General features: G+C 48.4%; 1 protein-coding gene across 1 annotated transcript in view; it reads right to left on the bottom strand.

Moving 5' to 3' along the window:
• Positions 1-16,240, bottom strand: part of FRMPD3 (FERM and PDZ domain containing 3) — a 121,903-nt gene extending 105,663 nt beyond the window's left edge. Inside the window, exon 1 of the mRNA XM_036839305.1 lies at positions 16,215-16,240. Within this exon, the coding sequence (XP_036695200.1) occupies positions 16,215-16,240 (26 nt within the window). The remainder of the gene's footprint in view (positions 1-16,214) is intronic.
• Positions 16,241-16,675: the final 435 nt, after the last annotated feature.

Below are 16,675 nucleotides of genomic sequence, written 5' to 3'. Positions count from 1 at the left end.
CACCCAGACAGCGGACAGAGAGCATAATCCCTTTCACACACACCGTGTGTGTTATCCGTGGGTATGCAATGCATCTGTGTACCGGGAGAGGAAATGTTCTTCTCTGGGAGCGCCACACACACACACACACACACACACACATGTTCAAACACATCTGGTGTCCTTACTCTAAATTCAGAGCTAGTCCCGCTGTTGGTGGAGGTGGGGCTGATACTTCCGTAAAATAAGATTCTGGAATATACACCCATCCTCTTTGGGGAGTCTCCCATACCAGGCCTTGATTTAGTCAACTTGTCCTCCTCGGGCTGCTGAGCAGAAAGCCTGCATCAGCACCCCTGCCCTCTACCCCCTGAGAGGCAGTTTAACCTGTTGCAGCCTTTGTAGACCCTTTTGCTTTTTTCCTTTTCTTTACTTCTTGTTATTTGATTTTCTTCAATCTCATCTGCACATAGGAGGTGCTTTATAAATGTTGCTCATTAGTGGCAGCAGGGCCAAGGGGTGGCTGGGGGAGAAACCACCCTTCCCCATCAATCTCTAGCAAGCACCTGCCCCCTGCAAGCTACCCCCAAGAAATACGCAACCTCAGTGAAAACCATGTGCACAAAGGCAGCTTCCAGTCAAGGCTCCTCAACTCCCTACCAATGAGACCGCTGCCCCTATGTTCGCCCTGTAGGACAATCGCGGAGGCCACTCTTTCAGGTTTTCTCTGCATTTTGCAATCTGAGTTTGCCCTCCTTATCTTCCCTCCATTCCTCCTGTCTCTCAAACTCCACTCTTCCTTGATTTTCTCTTCCCTTTCCCTTAGCCTCTCTCAACCCTTGTGCTTTTTTTCTTGATCCTCTTTTGACCTCTCAGATCTGCATATTCCTCACCTCACCTCCCTCCCTCTCCAGACTAAGCCTCAATTCTGGAATCTTCTCCATTCCTAATTCCTTGCCTCAGACTCCAAGGGTTTCAAGCTCTTCCCTCTCTGCAGCTATTGCAGATAAAGAAGAGGATGAGTCTGCCCTGAGCTGTGAGTCCAGGGCAAGTTGTAGCCAGCCCAGATCCCCACCTCCTGCTGCAGGGACCCAGGTCTCCCTTGGTAACGAACGAGGGGAGGGGATCTGCATCTCTGCAACGATGACTGTGCTCTTGGAGCTTAGCATTTTGAACAGGTCCTCAAACACACCTGCATCCGCTTCCCAGTTTCTTGATCTCAGAAATGTGTTCGAAAGGAAATTAGCCACTTGGTAGAAAAGTGTGCGTGCGTGCGCTCGTGTGCGTGTGTGTGTGTGTGTGTGTGTGTGTGTTAGGGGTGAGGGTGGGAGAGTGCTGTTACACAAATTAGAACCTCTACTCCTGGCTCAGCCATGTGGAGATGGAGTAGAAACTGCAATGCAAAGTCGAGTTTGTGGGGCTCCAAAAGGTTGTATGATCTGGACCCAAAGCCTTCTCCCTTTGTAGCCAACCTCTGGTCCCACTGTCTACCTCCATCACATCCTGAAATCGGGCTCAGGGCCAACTAACTGTGGGTAGGATAGAAAAAGGGCAGATTTGGGACCATGACCTGGGTCATGGTCCCAACTCTGCCACCTGTTATTAGCTGTGTGCCCCTGAGCAAGTCACTTCACCTCTCTGAGCCTCAGTTTCCTCTTATGTGAAATGGCGATCATTAGTGTGCTTAACCCATAGACCACGTAAAGCCCTCAGCAGAAGAAGACACACTCAGAGAGGTTTCCTTATTGGGTTGGGAAGTGGGGTCTGCATTGGGAGAGATCTGCCTCATTTGGGCTGGGTGCCCTGGGTCAGAGCCAGGTATATAAGTAATAGCAGCTACCATTTATTGGTACTTTCCCTACATGAGCTCACAATTCCTCACAGCAACCCTGAAAGCTAGGGACTATTTATCTCCATTTTGCAGAGGAGGAAATGGAGGCACCGAGAAATAAAACAACTTGCCCTAGGTCACAAAATCAGCAAGTGGTAGAGCCAGGACAGGAACACAGGAGGATAGTAGGGAGGAGGAGGCGCCAGCAGGCAGTTGCTACCCACAGCACTGCTTTGCCCAGGGCTGGCTGGGCCCACCTACCCAAGACCCAGACCCATCACACCCAAGGGAGCCCACAGCCCATGCAGCCCTTCTTTACTGTTAGCCAAACTCACCACCCTGAAAACAGCGGCTTGGAGCTGACACGGCGGCAGTGGCCTGTGGGAGGCAGCCAAGGGCTAGCTCAGCAGATATGACAAACCCTCCTGCTTCAGACCCTTGTGTGAAGCTAAAATTAACAACTTTCCCAACTGCAAACAAATGCAGTTGCTGAACCTGCATTCCCCTCTCTTGCTTCTGCTGCCACTGGGCTTCCTGGACCTCATCCCAGCTCCCTCTTCTCTCCCTGGCCACGCCCATAGGGTGGGTCTTGTGGGCAAGGGCTGGGGGCACGCACAAATATGGGCCTGGATCAGAGGAGGGTCGCAGGGCATCTGGCAACTCCAGGTGTGGGTCAACCACCTCCCAGCTACCGCCCACGCTACCTTTTCATTCCTCTCTTTGCCCCTTTGGTATCCAATATCTCTGGCTATCACTAAGTCCAGTAACAACTTACGCTGACCCTCAGTTGGCCAGGATATTCCAAGTTTCCACTTCACTGGGGACTTTGTAACACCTACCATCAATCCTCATCCGTTTGTGGCAGGCAGCCTCTAAAATGGTCCCGATAATCTCCAGTTCCTCATATTTACATTCTGTGTATTCACTCCCCGTGAGCTTGGGCTGGACCTCGGGGCTCATATGTAACGAATAGAATATGGCGGAAGTGATGGGATAACTTCTGAGATAAGGTTAGCAAAAGACTGCGGCTTCTGCCTTGGGCTGGCCCACCCTTGGTCATGCACCTGCTTTCTCTCTCTGATTAATCATACTGGAAGAAGCAAGCTGCCATGTTAGGAGCCACCTAATAGAGAGGCCCACAGGCATGACAAGGAACTAAAACACTTGAAGTCTGCCAACAGCCACGTGAGTGAGTTTGGAGGCAGATCCTTCAACCCCAGTTGAGTTTTCAGATATGACAGCCCTGACCCACGAATTGACAACAACCTCCTTGGTTGGCCTTGAGTGGCCTTGAGCTAGAACCACCCACCTAGGATGCACCCAGACTCCTGACCCACAGAAACTGTAAGATGATAAATTTTGTTGTTTTAAATGGCTCAGTTTGGGGATCATTTGTTATGCAGCAATAGATAACTAATATACCATCTAGTATTCCATTCCCTCAAAGCACTGCTTTATCCCAGGTAACAATGGCCAATGACCTAATGTTTTGATTTTTTTTTTTTAACATCCAGCTAAGAGGATACCTAAATTCAGTTAAAAACGCTTGAGTCGGGGCTTCCCTGGTGGCGCAGTGGTTGAGAGTCTACCTGCCAATGCAGGGGACACGGGTTCAAGCCCTGGTCCAGGAAGATCCCACGTGCCATGGAACAACTAAGCTGGTGTGCCACAACTACTGAGCCTGCGAGCCATAACTATTGAAGCCTGCGTGCCACAACTACTGAAGCCTGCACGCCTAGAGCCTGTGCTCCGCAACAAGAGAACCCATCGCAATGAGAAGCCCGCACACCGCAACGGAAAGTAGCCCCCGCTCGCCGCAACTAGAGAAAGCCCACACGCAGCAACGAAGACACAACGCAGCCAATAAATAAATAAGTAAATAAATAAATCTTTTTTTTAAAAGCCAAAAAAACAAAACAAACAAAAAACACTTGAGTCTCTAGCTCACCACTAAAGAACAGTGGGGATTTTAGATGCTGGTAGAAGGCTAATGGAAAAGATTATTGGGGCAGAAGTCCCACACTTTGTATACATTGGGTCCTGAGCCCAGGCAATGCTCGCAGCCTGTTAGAATCCCCAGCTGATCAAATTGTGACCAAAATAACTCAAGGTTCATGGCAATATCCACACTGTACCTCCTCATACCAGTTTCCTCCTTGGATAATAGTAGCTAAAGTCTAAGTACTTCATATATTGTACAACACAGGGAATATAGCCAATGTTCTATAATAACTATAAATGGAGTATGACCTTTAAAAATTGTGATTCACTATATTATATACCTGTAACTTATATAATATCATACATCAACTATAATTCAATCTTTTAAAAAGTCTAAGCACTTCATAATGATTAACTCATTTAATCCTCACAATAACCCCATTCTACAGAGGAGGAAACTGAGCCACAGAGGAGTTAAGTAACTTGTCCAAGTTCAGAGTCAGTAAGTGGCAGAGCAGGGATTTGAGCCCAGGGTCATAACCGTTCTCCTCTAGGGGAGCCCATGTGTACTGGGCAAAAGGATGGATTATGGTTATTCCAAGTTGTCAGGACCTTTCCTTTGTCTCCTTCTGTCTTCCTTTCATTTTGTGCTCAAAAACTAACAGCAGTTTCCCACTGCCTACTGGATTAAGTCCAAAGTCCTCTTCACAATCTTTACCATAATTTGGCCCCAGCCCATGTATCTTTTTCTATTCTCCACCATACTTCTAGCTACAATAATCCCAGTTTTCCCCCCACCCATAAGCTATCTTCCTGATTTTGTCCTACCTGGAAAGCCTCAAAGTTTCTAGCTCGAAATGACTAGGTGTGACATAGAAAAGGTTTTATAGTCATATCATGTGGAAAAATCCTGCAGACCCTTCCTCTTTCAGTGTGGTCATCCCAGATTCCAAGGAGAAGATTAGGAATGCTCTACCTGAATGGAAAAGCAGCTCTCAGTGGTCAAAGCTCTGTGCCATGCACTTCACCCAGCCAAACCCCATCTCCTCCTGAAAGCCTTCCCCACTTCCTTCTGCCCGTATGAAGTCTCTGTCTGAGGCACAGCATGGACTGTCCTTGAGCCATTCAATTCTGAGCTCAAACGTCACCTCTGCAGAAACACCTTTCCTGACTGTTACTCTCCATCTCCGCCCCTTGTTTCTTTCCTTCCTGGCAGTTATCAATACAAGTAGTTAATATTTATTTGCTGGCTTTCAAAACATATGTTCCCATTGAAATGTATGCTCCACAAGGATTTTGTCTATCCTGTTCACCACTGTGTTCCCCGTGCCTATAACATGGCGGGACACGTTAGAAGTAATCACTGAATATTTTGTTGGTTGAATGAAAAAGATGTTTCACCTGGAAGCTCCTTGTTTTTCCCCTGGAAGTAGTTGAGAACAAGTGTCCAAAGGGCAAAGCCCATGTCACAGTCTTCAGTTTCCCATGGCATGTAGCGTAACACAGGACGTAAGTAAATCCTGAGACCATACTTGTAGAATAAAACTGTTGGGATGTCTTGCCCCAGGACTCAGTTTTTTCAACCCATTTAACTGCACTACCCCGACCTACTGGGCTGCCGGGGATGGAGAGTTGCAGAGTGGACATGGGTTTTTCTACTGCACGATGTTCTAGTCTCGAACCTTCCAAGGGGGTGAGCGGGGTGGGGTGGGAGGCCAAAGCAGGAGTGGGGAGTTTGGCAGGTTTTCTGAAGGTTCTGGGTAGTGGAGAGAGTCTTTGCAGGGGAGAAGGTACAGCAAAGTCAAAAGGAAAGATGGGAGGAGCTACCCTGACAGGCAAAAGCTGAAGCCCACATATGTTGGAGAAAAGGAAATCTTGGTCCTGGAGCAGGAGGGGGCATTTGTGGTATCCAAACTGCAGGGTGGTCAGGACATTTTGAGGCTTCAAAGCAAACTCTGGGGGTCTCTGTGTGAGTAGGAATGTGGACTATTACTGCAGGCCTCAGTGACCTGGCATGAGAGAGGGAGAGAGAGAGAGAGAGAGAGGAGAGAAGGAAAGCCTGGGGTCTTCCTGTCTAAAAATAGAAAGAATCTAGTGAGAGGGAAAAGCCCATTTCCTAACCTTGATGCAGTTAGGCAGCGGAATAAACTGCCTAGCGAGAAGGTTGAGTCACTGGCATTAGAGGCATTGAAACTAGGCAAGATCAGATCCTAGGGGGGTTCTCAGTACCAGCAAGCCCTTCCTGGCTGCGGGCAGTGGGGGAGGGCATGGGGGTTCAAATGGATCCACTGAGAGGCCTTTTGCACGGTCAGTCCCCAGGGGCCCAGTCCCCAGGGGCAGCTGCGTGTGCGTGCACTCACGCATACAACTCACACTCGTGCACCCTGCATGGAGGGAAATAACCCTGCTCCATCTTGTCTGTTTCACTGAGGGTGAAAGGGGCTATCGCACTACAGAGATTTCATCCCTTCTCCCTACTGACAAGTCACTTCTGTGACCCTGACGCCCCTGCAGAGGTCCAGGTGTCCCGTAGAGGTCCAGGTGTCCCGTAGGCCTCCTCAGTCAGGAAAGATTCAACCACCTTGCAGATTTACCTTCACACACACAGGCATGTACATGTGTAGTCTGTGTACTTCCTCTAAACACATCCTCTCCCTCTCTCTGTCTCTGTCTCTCTCTCACCGGAGCCACTTTCAACAGCTATCAGCTGGACTCCTTCACCCTTGTGTCCCTCTGGCTCCCAGAGGGCACCCCCTGCCTTTCTGACCCTCAATGCTTCCTAGATTCTCTTGGCAAAAGACAGGAGTTTTCCCTGCCTCCGGGGGTATCCTTGCTACCTCCCCAAGGCCCAGCGATGGCTATAGAAGTGCCCGTTCCTGCTCTGAGAACGCAGGGAAGATACAGACTCGCCCGGGGTCCTGCAGAAGAGGCCATGTTCTTTTTCTTGCCTTCCCCCCATGCCATCCTCTCGTTCTTCCTTTGTCAACAGAGAACTCAAAAGCCTCCTCAGTCCCACTGAAGGGAAAAGGAAAGAACATGACCCAAATGAAATGGATCAACTAGTAGACTGAGAAACTGAAACTACTCCAGAGGCCCAGGGAGGGAACAGAGAGCAGCGGGCAGGGAATGAAAGTGGAAAGGCCCCAGCTGAGAAGCCAATGACCACAAATGGCCCTGCAGGGGACTGGCCCGGCCAAAGCTGCTCTGCTCTGCTCAGCTGGCTCAGAGCCGAGAGCATCTACCAGGGCGGCCTCGTGGTAAAACTGGGAGGTAGGGGGAGCTAGTCTCCAGCATCCCCTGGCTTGTTTTTCTCCCCATTTTGAGGCTTTCTCCCAGACTCCCAGTGCTCTCTCCCTGTCCCTCCCCAGCGCAAAATTCTCCCAGCCCTGTCCCATTTCTGCAGAACCTTGGGTGCAGCGAGTCATTTGTGCACCCGGGTGTGAATTGCTGGGTCATGGCTGAAAGCTGAATCCGCCAAAGCTATTGTGTGGATGTTCACAGACTGTATTTGAGAAGGAAAAGACAAGGACGGTGGTCTGTGGTCAAACACATACTGAAATCCTTAAACAAGGATAGCAGGTTTCTCTACTGCAGGACTTCTCAGAGCCTTTAATATGGTAATGTGCATTGTGAAGATCTAAGAAGGGGATCTAGCATTTCTCAAACTTATTTGGCCACAGAATCTTTTTTTTTTCTTTTTTGTAGAGCAGCTTACAAGGGTAGTGTAGGAACCTCAACTAGCTCCTATTGAAAGAACTGAGAGGTTTTCAGCATGGTGAGCTGAGGGGTAGGTAGCAAGCAGCTCTTTTGAAAAAGGTGACTTAGTCCTGTTGAGGGTCGGTTACCTGAGAACAAGATGTTCTCTCTGACAGCTCTCCAAAGGTGAGAACTATGTAATATCAAGCTGTTCATAAAATCACTGTGTCTACTGTGTGCTGGTTAGAGGACCCCAGGAGGACTGTTCAGTTCTGGACAAGACCCCTAAGAAGCATCCTCACAAACCGGAGTGTTACCAAAGAATGGTGACTAAGATGCTATAAGGCCAATGAACTAAGGCCTCTTCTAGGTCCTGGACCAGTACTGAATGTTATGAACACAGGGTGGAAGACATGTAGGCACACTTAGCCAAGGTTTTACATCACAATTCCAGGAGGTCCATGGACCTCCAGGTTAAGAAGCTCAGCTGTACAACCATACCACAAAAGGAATCACTGAGCTGGAAGCAACCTAAATGTCCATCGACAGATGAATGGATAAAGAAGATGTGGTACATATATACCATGGAATATTACTCAGCCATAGAAAGGAACAAAATAGTGCCATTTGCAGAGACGTGGATGGACCTAGAGATTGTCATACAAAGTGAAGTAAGTCAGAAAGAGAAAAACAAATATCGTATAATATCGCTTATATGTGGAATCTAGAAAAATGATACATATGAACTTATTTGCAAAGCAGAAATAGAGACACAGATGTAGAGAACAAACATATGGATACCAAGGGGGGGGGGGTGGGATGAATTCGGAGATCGGGATTGACATATATACACTACTATGTATAAAACAGATAACTAATGAGAACCTACTGTTTAGCACAGGGAACTCTACTCAATGTTCTGTGGTGACCTAAATGGGAAGGAAATCCAAAAGAGGGGATACATGTATATGTATAGCTGATTCACTCTGCTGTACAGCAGAAACTAATACAACATTGTAAAGCAACTATACTCCAATAAAAGTTAATTAAAATTTAAAAGTAAATAAATAAAGTAAAAAAAAATTGTTGAGCAAACTGGGTAGATTTGAAACCAACTCCCCCTAAAATCCAGCTCCCCTGAGAGTTTATGATTATCCTCTCTATCCAGAACGTTATTCCCTTTCTTGTCCTGCCCCTATTCCCCTCAGGATTGAGGAGTATCAAAGAAAAAGGGGGACTGAAACTGAGCAGGACCCTGTGGGGCCCTACCGGGTATGAAAGTCCCTCTGTGTCCCTGTTTCTTGTTTGTAGGAAAAGGTCTCCTAGGCCTTCCCTGAGTTCCAAAGAGCAGGCATAAGCAGTTACTAATTAGGGAAGTGAGGGAATGCAGAGGCAAAGGGAAAACATTTAAGCCATGAAAGTAATGATAATAGTTCAGCCATAAAACAGAATCCTAGTTCCTCCTCAAGAAATATACGTAACAATCTGATGCATATCTTTGAGCTGTTCAGCAGAAACTAAGACACCCCCTACCCCCTACCCCCCTCCAGGATGGTGACTACATGCTGACCACAAGACTGCTTGGAACCAGAAGGCTGATGATTAAAATTCCTGAACCACCACCCTGTTACCTCACTACCAACCAGTCAGAAGAAAGCCATGCACCCTGCAGCTCTCACCCCAAATGTTGCCTTTAAAAACACTTCCCTGAAAGCCATCCAGGAGTTGGCATCTCTTGAGCATGAGCTGCCCATTCTCCTTGCTTGACGCCTGCATATAAACACTGTACCTTCCCTCACCACAAACCAGTATCAGTAGATTGGCTTTACTGTGCACAGGGAATGGACCCAAGTTTGGTTCAGTGACAGATTTAGTCAGAAAAGTCAAAGCAAATAAAAGTCAGAGGACAGACAGACTTGAAGAAACCTAATAGCTATATTCAGATACTTTAAAGGCGCTGCCAGGAGGAAGAGGAAGGAAAGAAGTTACTGAAAGACTTTCAGGTCAATACAAAAAAAATGTTCTAATTAGACTTTTTCAACAATCGAATGGGTTACCTTAGGAGGCAGTGGATGCCCTGCTGATGAAAGTGAAAACGTGAAAGGGAGACTGAACTAGATGATCTTCTAGGACTGTCTTCCCAACCTCACATTTCCTTCTATCCATGGGTTTCTGTCTGTCACTGAGAACCTTCTTAGTTGATTGCAGACCAGAGTCACAGTCCTGCTGACAAACCAACCCCAAAAGGCAAGAGCAGGTGGGAGGTGGCCCAAGCTCTGAACTGCCTGTCCCCCTCAATCCTCTACTCCCACCTAAAGTCCTGTATCTTACTAGCCCCCTGACTAGGGCTCTCACAGGTTGCTCCGCACCAGCTAGTTGATCTGATAAACTAATCTGCACTAATGGGATCATGAATGCTAATGAATTAATGTGTTACCTTCCCAAGTGACATATTTGCATTTTAACAGAGGTTTTCAGGAGATAATGCCTTAACTCAAAGGAGTGATTAATGTTGAAATTTCGCCTGTTTGGCAGTCTAGTAAAGGAGATATTTTTGGAAAGGGAACCTTTTTCTACCCTTCACATCACACCGTCTGCTAGAAGAGCAAAAAGTATGTATGTCCCTGCCCTTGAGGGGTTTACAGTTTATAAAGTTGGGGGATTACAATGGCTGACATTTATTCCACCTCCACCAAAGTGTCAGGCCCTGTGCTAAGTGCTATATAAATACTATCTTTGAATCCTCACAACAACAGCCCTCTGATGTAAGTACAGATTTTGCAGAGAAAGGGGCTGGGCCTCGGAGAGGTTAAGTAACTTAGTACCATTATTTCACTGACTCTAGAAATTAGAGGCAACATTTTCTTAGGTTTCCCTGAGGAAGAAAAGATGCTGCCAGCTAGCCTACAATGCACCATGGATTGCAAGAAGCATTTCAGTTTCAAAAAGGTTAAAATTGTGTTTTCGAAACCATGGAATACAGTAACTGGTAAGGCCGGCTCCAGAGTAGCTACTCTGCCTAATGCTGTTCACAGAATGCATATGGGAACTAGCTGGGCAACACCTTGATATAATAATATAATAGCAAGCACATAATATTTTAATACAAAATGATTATACAAAGACTGAGAAGGTTGCACACTGAGTCTCAGGTCAGTGGCAGCGTGTGTCGATGGGGTCACGAACCTCAGCGGTGGAGAGAAGCAGGGACAGGATTCAAGGTAGAGGGACTATGTTACGCAGGGCTTGGGACTGAGGTCGGGGGATGCTGGTAGCAAATAACCTACTGTCAGACATCCTTCCACTAGGGAAGCAGGGTTTTGAGGGTATGGCACACTGGCTGGCTTGGCTCAAGTGAAGGGGTTAATTTGGGAAACCATGAGAGATACCTTAGCAAGATGGGATGGGGAAGGAAAGTGAACTGGCAGATGGTTTTCCAAGGCCAGGATGAGACGTTTCAATTTGATATGGTGGACAAAGTAAGCTACTGACTCTTGCAACTTTATGCCAACATATTAGGAAAAGCTCATTCTGGCCACCGGGATGAACTAAAGCTCTCACCTCAAAGCCAGGGGCTTCCTGAAGGGGGAAAAAAACCCAGCACCGAGCAAGGGGGTTGTGTCATCAGAGGCAGCAGAGTTCCAGGGCACCAGGAACGCTGACCTCTCAGCGCTCTCTCTGGATGTGCAGTGCCCTCTCTCCGGCTGCATTCCTCCCCTGGAAGAGGAGGTAGCGGCACCACCTAGGTATGTGCCGCTCTTCCCTCCGCAATGGGCAGAGAGGTACAGACTGGATGATGTACGGCTCATCTCCCCTCCACCCACTAACTAGGGTTTGTTGAGCCCTTACGATGTATCCGTGTGTCCAGCACCACTCGGCGTGGTACATGGATCAAAGAGACCCCTGAAGGGACTTCTCTGGCGGTCCAGTGGTTAAGACTCCATGCTCCCAATGCGGGGGGGCCCAGGTTCCATCCCTGGCCGGGGGAGCTAAGATTCCCACGTGCTGCACAGCACAGCCAAAAAAAAAAAAAAAAAAAAGAGGCCCGTAAAGAGCTGACTCCCTAGCTGTCTGGATTCCAAAATGGAAGAGGGGGAACTGTGGGTGACAATTTCTTTTCCTATATTTTTCTGTATTCTCAGTTTTCCCCTCTGTATAGGTATTACGTTTTATAATCAGGGAAAATTTATAATTATAAAAAGGAGGGCAACCAATGAGGGTGAGAATGATCAGGAAAGGCTTCACAGCAGAGGTTGGACTTGAGCGTCTTAGTTAGAGGATGCAATGGAAGGATTTCCAGAGGTGGAGAAAAAGGGGGGCCCTGCAGATGGAGGAACAGCGGGAAGATGAGTACACAGAGAGGAGTAAGCTGTGAGTGGGGTACAGCAGGGCACAGAGAGTAAGGAGACTCGTGGAGCTTCGGGGTCAGGAAGAAATAGGTCAGAGGGAACATATATTTATATGGTGAAGCTCAGCTCTTGTGGAAGGCAGGCCTTGGATACCAGGGAGAGGAGTTTCTCTTTGACATTGTAAGCAAAAGGGAGCTATTATAGGCTCTTGAGCAGGGAAGTGACATGATGAAAGATGTTTTAAGGAGATTCCTTTGGCAGCAGTGTTGAAGGATCACTTGGCGGGAAGGGGGGTAGGTGTAACAGGCAGAGGGACCAGTCAGGAGGCTGCTGCAGTAATCTGGGCACGAGGTAACAAGAGCCTGGGCTACGATGGCGGCAGTGGGAATGGTCAACAAGGCATGGATTCACGAGGCACTTGTGAGAGATGAACTGCCAAGACACAGTGGTGACTGATGGGAGTGGGGAGGGAGCGACTGATTCCAAGTCTCAGCCCATGGGCTATTGAAAGAGTGATGGTGTCACTAACAGAGGTGGAGATCCAGGGAAGGGCTCCGGGCTGGAGATCAGCACGGAGGGAAAGGTTGGAGAGGAGATCCTGAGTCTCGCTTTAGCTATGATGAATCTACAGTGATGGTAAACTCCTAAGAGAAAATGTCCTTAAAGGTAATCATGAAATGGAACTGGAGCTTAGGTTAAAGGCCAGGCTTTATCATTTCCTGCCATCACCCAGAATTCTAAAGCAGGACAAGCTGTATTTAGACTGACTGTAGAAACCACTTGAGAGAGAAGGGGGGAAGAAAAAGGAAAAAAGACCCAACAGCCAATCTGATTTGGACTTTGTGTGGCAACAGCAGGCTGGTGGGTCTGTTTAAACGCCCCCCCCCCCTTTTCTCTGTCAGTGAGTGATTTCCCTACGTATTAGAAAGATTACAGCTTGACTCCAGGTGACAAGATGAATATGGAACAACACTCGCTTTATTAATCATATCTGCATTCTCTGTGATTTCACCGAGAGTGGCAACAGAGTCAATGCGACACACAGCGCCCTCGCCAGCCCTGTGAGTGGGCTGGTTTTCAAAGTCCCAGCCCACAAACGCAAGATCCAGACTTTGGCTGTCTTGATACAGAATCGGAGGCAAGTCCCATTAAAAAAATAACCTGGGGGACTTTCCTGGCGGTCCAGTGGTTAAGACTCCAAGCTCCCACTGCAGGGGGCACAGGTTCAATCCCTGGTTGGGGAACTAGGATCCCACATGCCGCGCGGTGTGGCCAAAAAGGAAAAAAAATAATAATCTGGGTACCTCAGTTTCCCCCTGTGTCAACTGGAAATTCATCTGTAACTGACTTGCTTGGGTCTGGGTTAGAAGGGGGAAGATAAAGAGAATGACTACTGAAGGGGAAATGGATACATGAAAAGACAAAACTTGGGAGAGTGCAAATTGCAGCAGGATTTCCAAAATGAGAGGTCTTGACACTTCCCTGGTTGCCTCCTAAGCCAGTTGGCACCACCATGCCCTCTTCTTTTCCACTTTCAATAGGCTTTTCCACATGAAGGGTCATAAATGGGACAATCACCCTCCTCAGCGACTAGCACTCCCTCCTCCCAATCCCGCACTTCCATGAGCATTTTCCACTCGGGACACCTGCCCACTTCTCAGCACCCTCCTTCCAACCATCACCCCTACCTCAAACCAGCAACCAGAAGACTGATCAGAAATCAGAACACAAACCTCCAGCAGGGAAATGCTGGAGACCGCTGGTCGACACGCAGTGTGTGTGTGTGTGTGCACACGCGTGCGCGTGTTCATCCACCAGTCTAGCCATCTGTTCCTCTGTTTTCCCAGTGGGTTTGGATCAGAGCAAAGAGAGGCCTGTTTGGGTGGTCCTGACCCCAGAGGTGAGTTCCCTTGGCGGTTAGGAGCCCACAGCCTGGGCAGACTTACTCTCCACTCATTCATCTTTAGAAGACATCATTCTCTCCCACAAGAAGAACCGGTAAGAGGAAGGGGGCTAAAGTCCCACAAATATCCCTTTATCGCAGTTCTCTATTCCCCTCCTACCCAGGGATGGGGGACTTGGTCGAGACACCTGCCCAGGGATGAAATTCAGTGGGCTGGGCAGGCAGGGGAGAGCTGGTGAGGGAAGCAAATGAGCAGGCAGGGACCTCTACCATCACCCTCCCACCCACCTGTGAGCTCCTCGCTCATTTCTCTCATACCAGCTGTAACAACAGGGCTCCAGCTGGCATTAAAGTGCTGTGGTAGCTCTTGCCATGCCGCGGCACAGGTGTGACCTCCACTGGGATGATCCCAAGCGCTCAGAGGCGTTTTCAACCTGATTCTACCAGGGCGGTTGAAAGGTGTCTCCCCTCCCACAGGTCTTGGGAGCTTGAAACAGACAGCCCCTGCCCCCAGCCTCCCTGCTGGGGGTGTAGGACTCAGCACTCCAGCTCAGCTGTCCTCTCAGCCAGATTCTGCGGCCAGACTCCCCATTGCTCACTCTTTCAGGTCGGGGCATGGAAGGCCTGGGTGCAAATCTACTTTACTCGGGATAGTTCAATTAACCCATTGTTGTCTTAGCTCCAGTGAAATTCTGCCACGTGAAGGCCCTGAGGCCTGGGGGCAAAAAGAATGTGTCAGTATTGAGGTTAAGAGGAGGGTGTGGATGAGACAAAAACAAGTCAGGAGAATCTACTTAGTGGTTTACCAGCCACGCCAATGCCTTCCATGCCTTTTGGATCTGACCCTCCTCTCTCTGCTCACTGCCACCACCCTAATTATTGTACCTCTCACCTGGATTGCTGTAGTAATTTACAAGCTGGTAGCAATCCCTCCTTATTCCAATCAAGTCTGCTTCCTATGGCAGGGTTACCCATCCTAAAACACTTCAGCCAATAGCCCTCCAGGGCCTCCTCAAGTCCAAACTCCTTACGCTGACATCAAAGACCCCCTAAATCCAGGTACCCCTTCCCCAGTAAGTCATTTTTCCCCACCGCACCTCCACACCCACCCTCTCCTCTAGTCAGATCTCCTCACTCTTCCTTGATCACACCATGACCGAGCTCTCCACCTCCTGCCTTTCCCCTAACTGAAACAGGAGGAAAGGGGGCAGGGCACAACCTTTAAAAGAATGACATAGCCCGAGGACATGACATAAACTGATTAGAACCAACTAGGTCCAAGATGGCGGATGAGTCGACTTCCACTAGACCTTGCGCCTCAGTATATGCTCATTGTAACACATCAGCAAGCTAAATGACACACCCGCAGGTGCCATGGCAGTTCCAAGGCTGACCATAAAGGTCAAAAAGTGGGCCGTGGCCCAATTCCTGGAAATCCCCACTCCTTCCCCAAAATAGCTGGAATATTCCTCCCACTTATTAGCCTATGAAATTACCCACCCGTATAAAAACTGACAACCCCATTCCCTGGTGCCGCTCTCGCCTTCTGAGATGGCCCACACTCTGTCTATGGAGTGTGTTTCTCTCTAAATAAATCCACTTCTTACCTATCACTTCGTCTCTCACTGAATTCTTTCTTAGATGAGACATCAAGAACCTGAGCTTCATTAAGTCCTGAGACCACGTGTGTGATCTCAGTTAAAAGACCGTGGGTTCAAGTCCCAATCTGAGGTGCACCGTTTCATAACCATGCCTCCCCCTTGGAAGCCTGCTCCTTTTCTAGCCAACAGTCTCAATCTCACACATTATTCACAACCGAACTCAAGTTCAACCTCCTCTGGGAAGCCCTTCTCCCTCCAATCCAGCCCACACTGCTCACTCTCTCTGTGCCCTGAACCCCTATGACGCTTACTGTCGAGAGCACGTAATGTGGTACATAATTATTTCCCAACTTGTATTATTCTTAGTTGCTTCATACGAATAAGTATGATTTTTTCTGCTAAATTATGAATTTCTAAAAAGCAGACCCTTGGCTCTCTCCTTCTCACCAGAACATTGGCATTGGGCCAGACCCAGGAGCACTCGAGAGACTCCTGTTCCCTTGCCTTAACTCCAAAATGAAGAAGGAAGGATGAGATGAATGAAGGCCCTCTGAGGATCTTCTCCGTCCGTTGTCTCCACTTTCTCAAAAGACATTCCCGGCGGTTGAGGAGCTGAGGCTGCCCAGAGAGGCCTAGCCAGCCAATCGGCTGTTGCATCTCTAGTTTTCAGTCCACTCCTACCTCCTAAGGCTTTCAGAGCGATCAATAATGCTGCCTAAGTGATCAGTCTGAGACACGATGGGCTGCAGGGGCCAGTGTTTGATTAACTCAAGAGAATAAATGTATGCTGGAAGAGATGGAGCAGGGAGGGAGGAGGAGAAGAGAAAGCAGGAAGAAAGATGAGCTGCGGGAAGGTGGAGGGAGAGGTTTTATGGATGAGGATCCAATAGGATGGAGCTGACAGTAGTGCTCACCTGATCTGATTCAACAGCTGAAGCATGTTCTTACTGAGGCAACTAATGTGGGGACTTTCTCAGAGCCCAGTGAATATGCCGGGGCTGCTGGGCAATCTTTGACCTTGGCAGGACCATTGCTGCCATGGCCCACTGAGGGCTTAAGAGGCTGCAGCCTCCCTATTGGACGGAAATTGGGTGTGGGATGGAGACTTCAGGGGACCCTAAGGAAGGACTTGGGTCTTGAGCTATGCTCACTGGCTGAGTCTACAGATATCCCAAGCCCTGGCATCCTTCGGTCCTCCACCCAAGACTGGTGACTGTGATATCCATGATGAAATGGGACAGTTGGCTGATCTGCCAGGGTGATGTCAGCATTACCTTTTCTCTGTCCATTGGTGTACACACTACCCCTCCTCCAAGGCTCGAGGCCTGGAAATTTAATTATTTGGCAGTTAACAAAAAATGAGGAGTTCGTTTCC

The sequence above is a fragment of the Balaenoptera musculus genome, chromosome X, assembly GCF_009873245.2.
Source record: "Balaenoptera musculus isolate JJ_BM4_2016_0621 chromosome X, mBalMus1.pri.v3, whole genome shotgun sequence".
NCBI lineage: Eukaryota > Metazoa > Chordata > Mammalia > Artiodactyla > Balaenopteridae > Balaenoptera > Balaenoptera musculus.
This window is presented reverse-complemented; position numbering and strand designations above follow the sequence as displayed.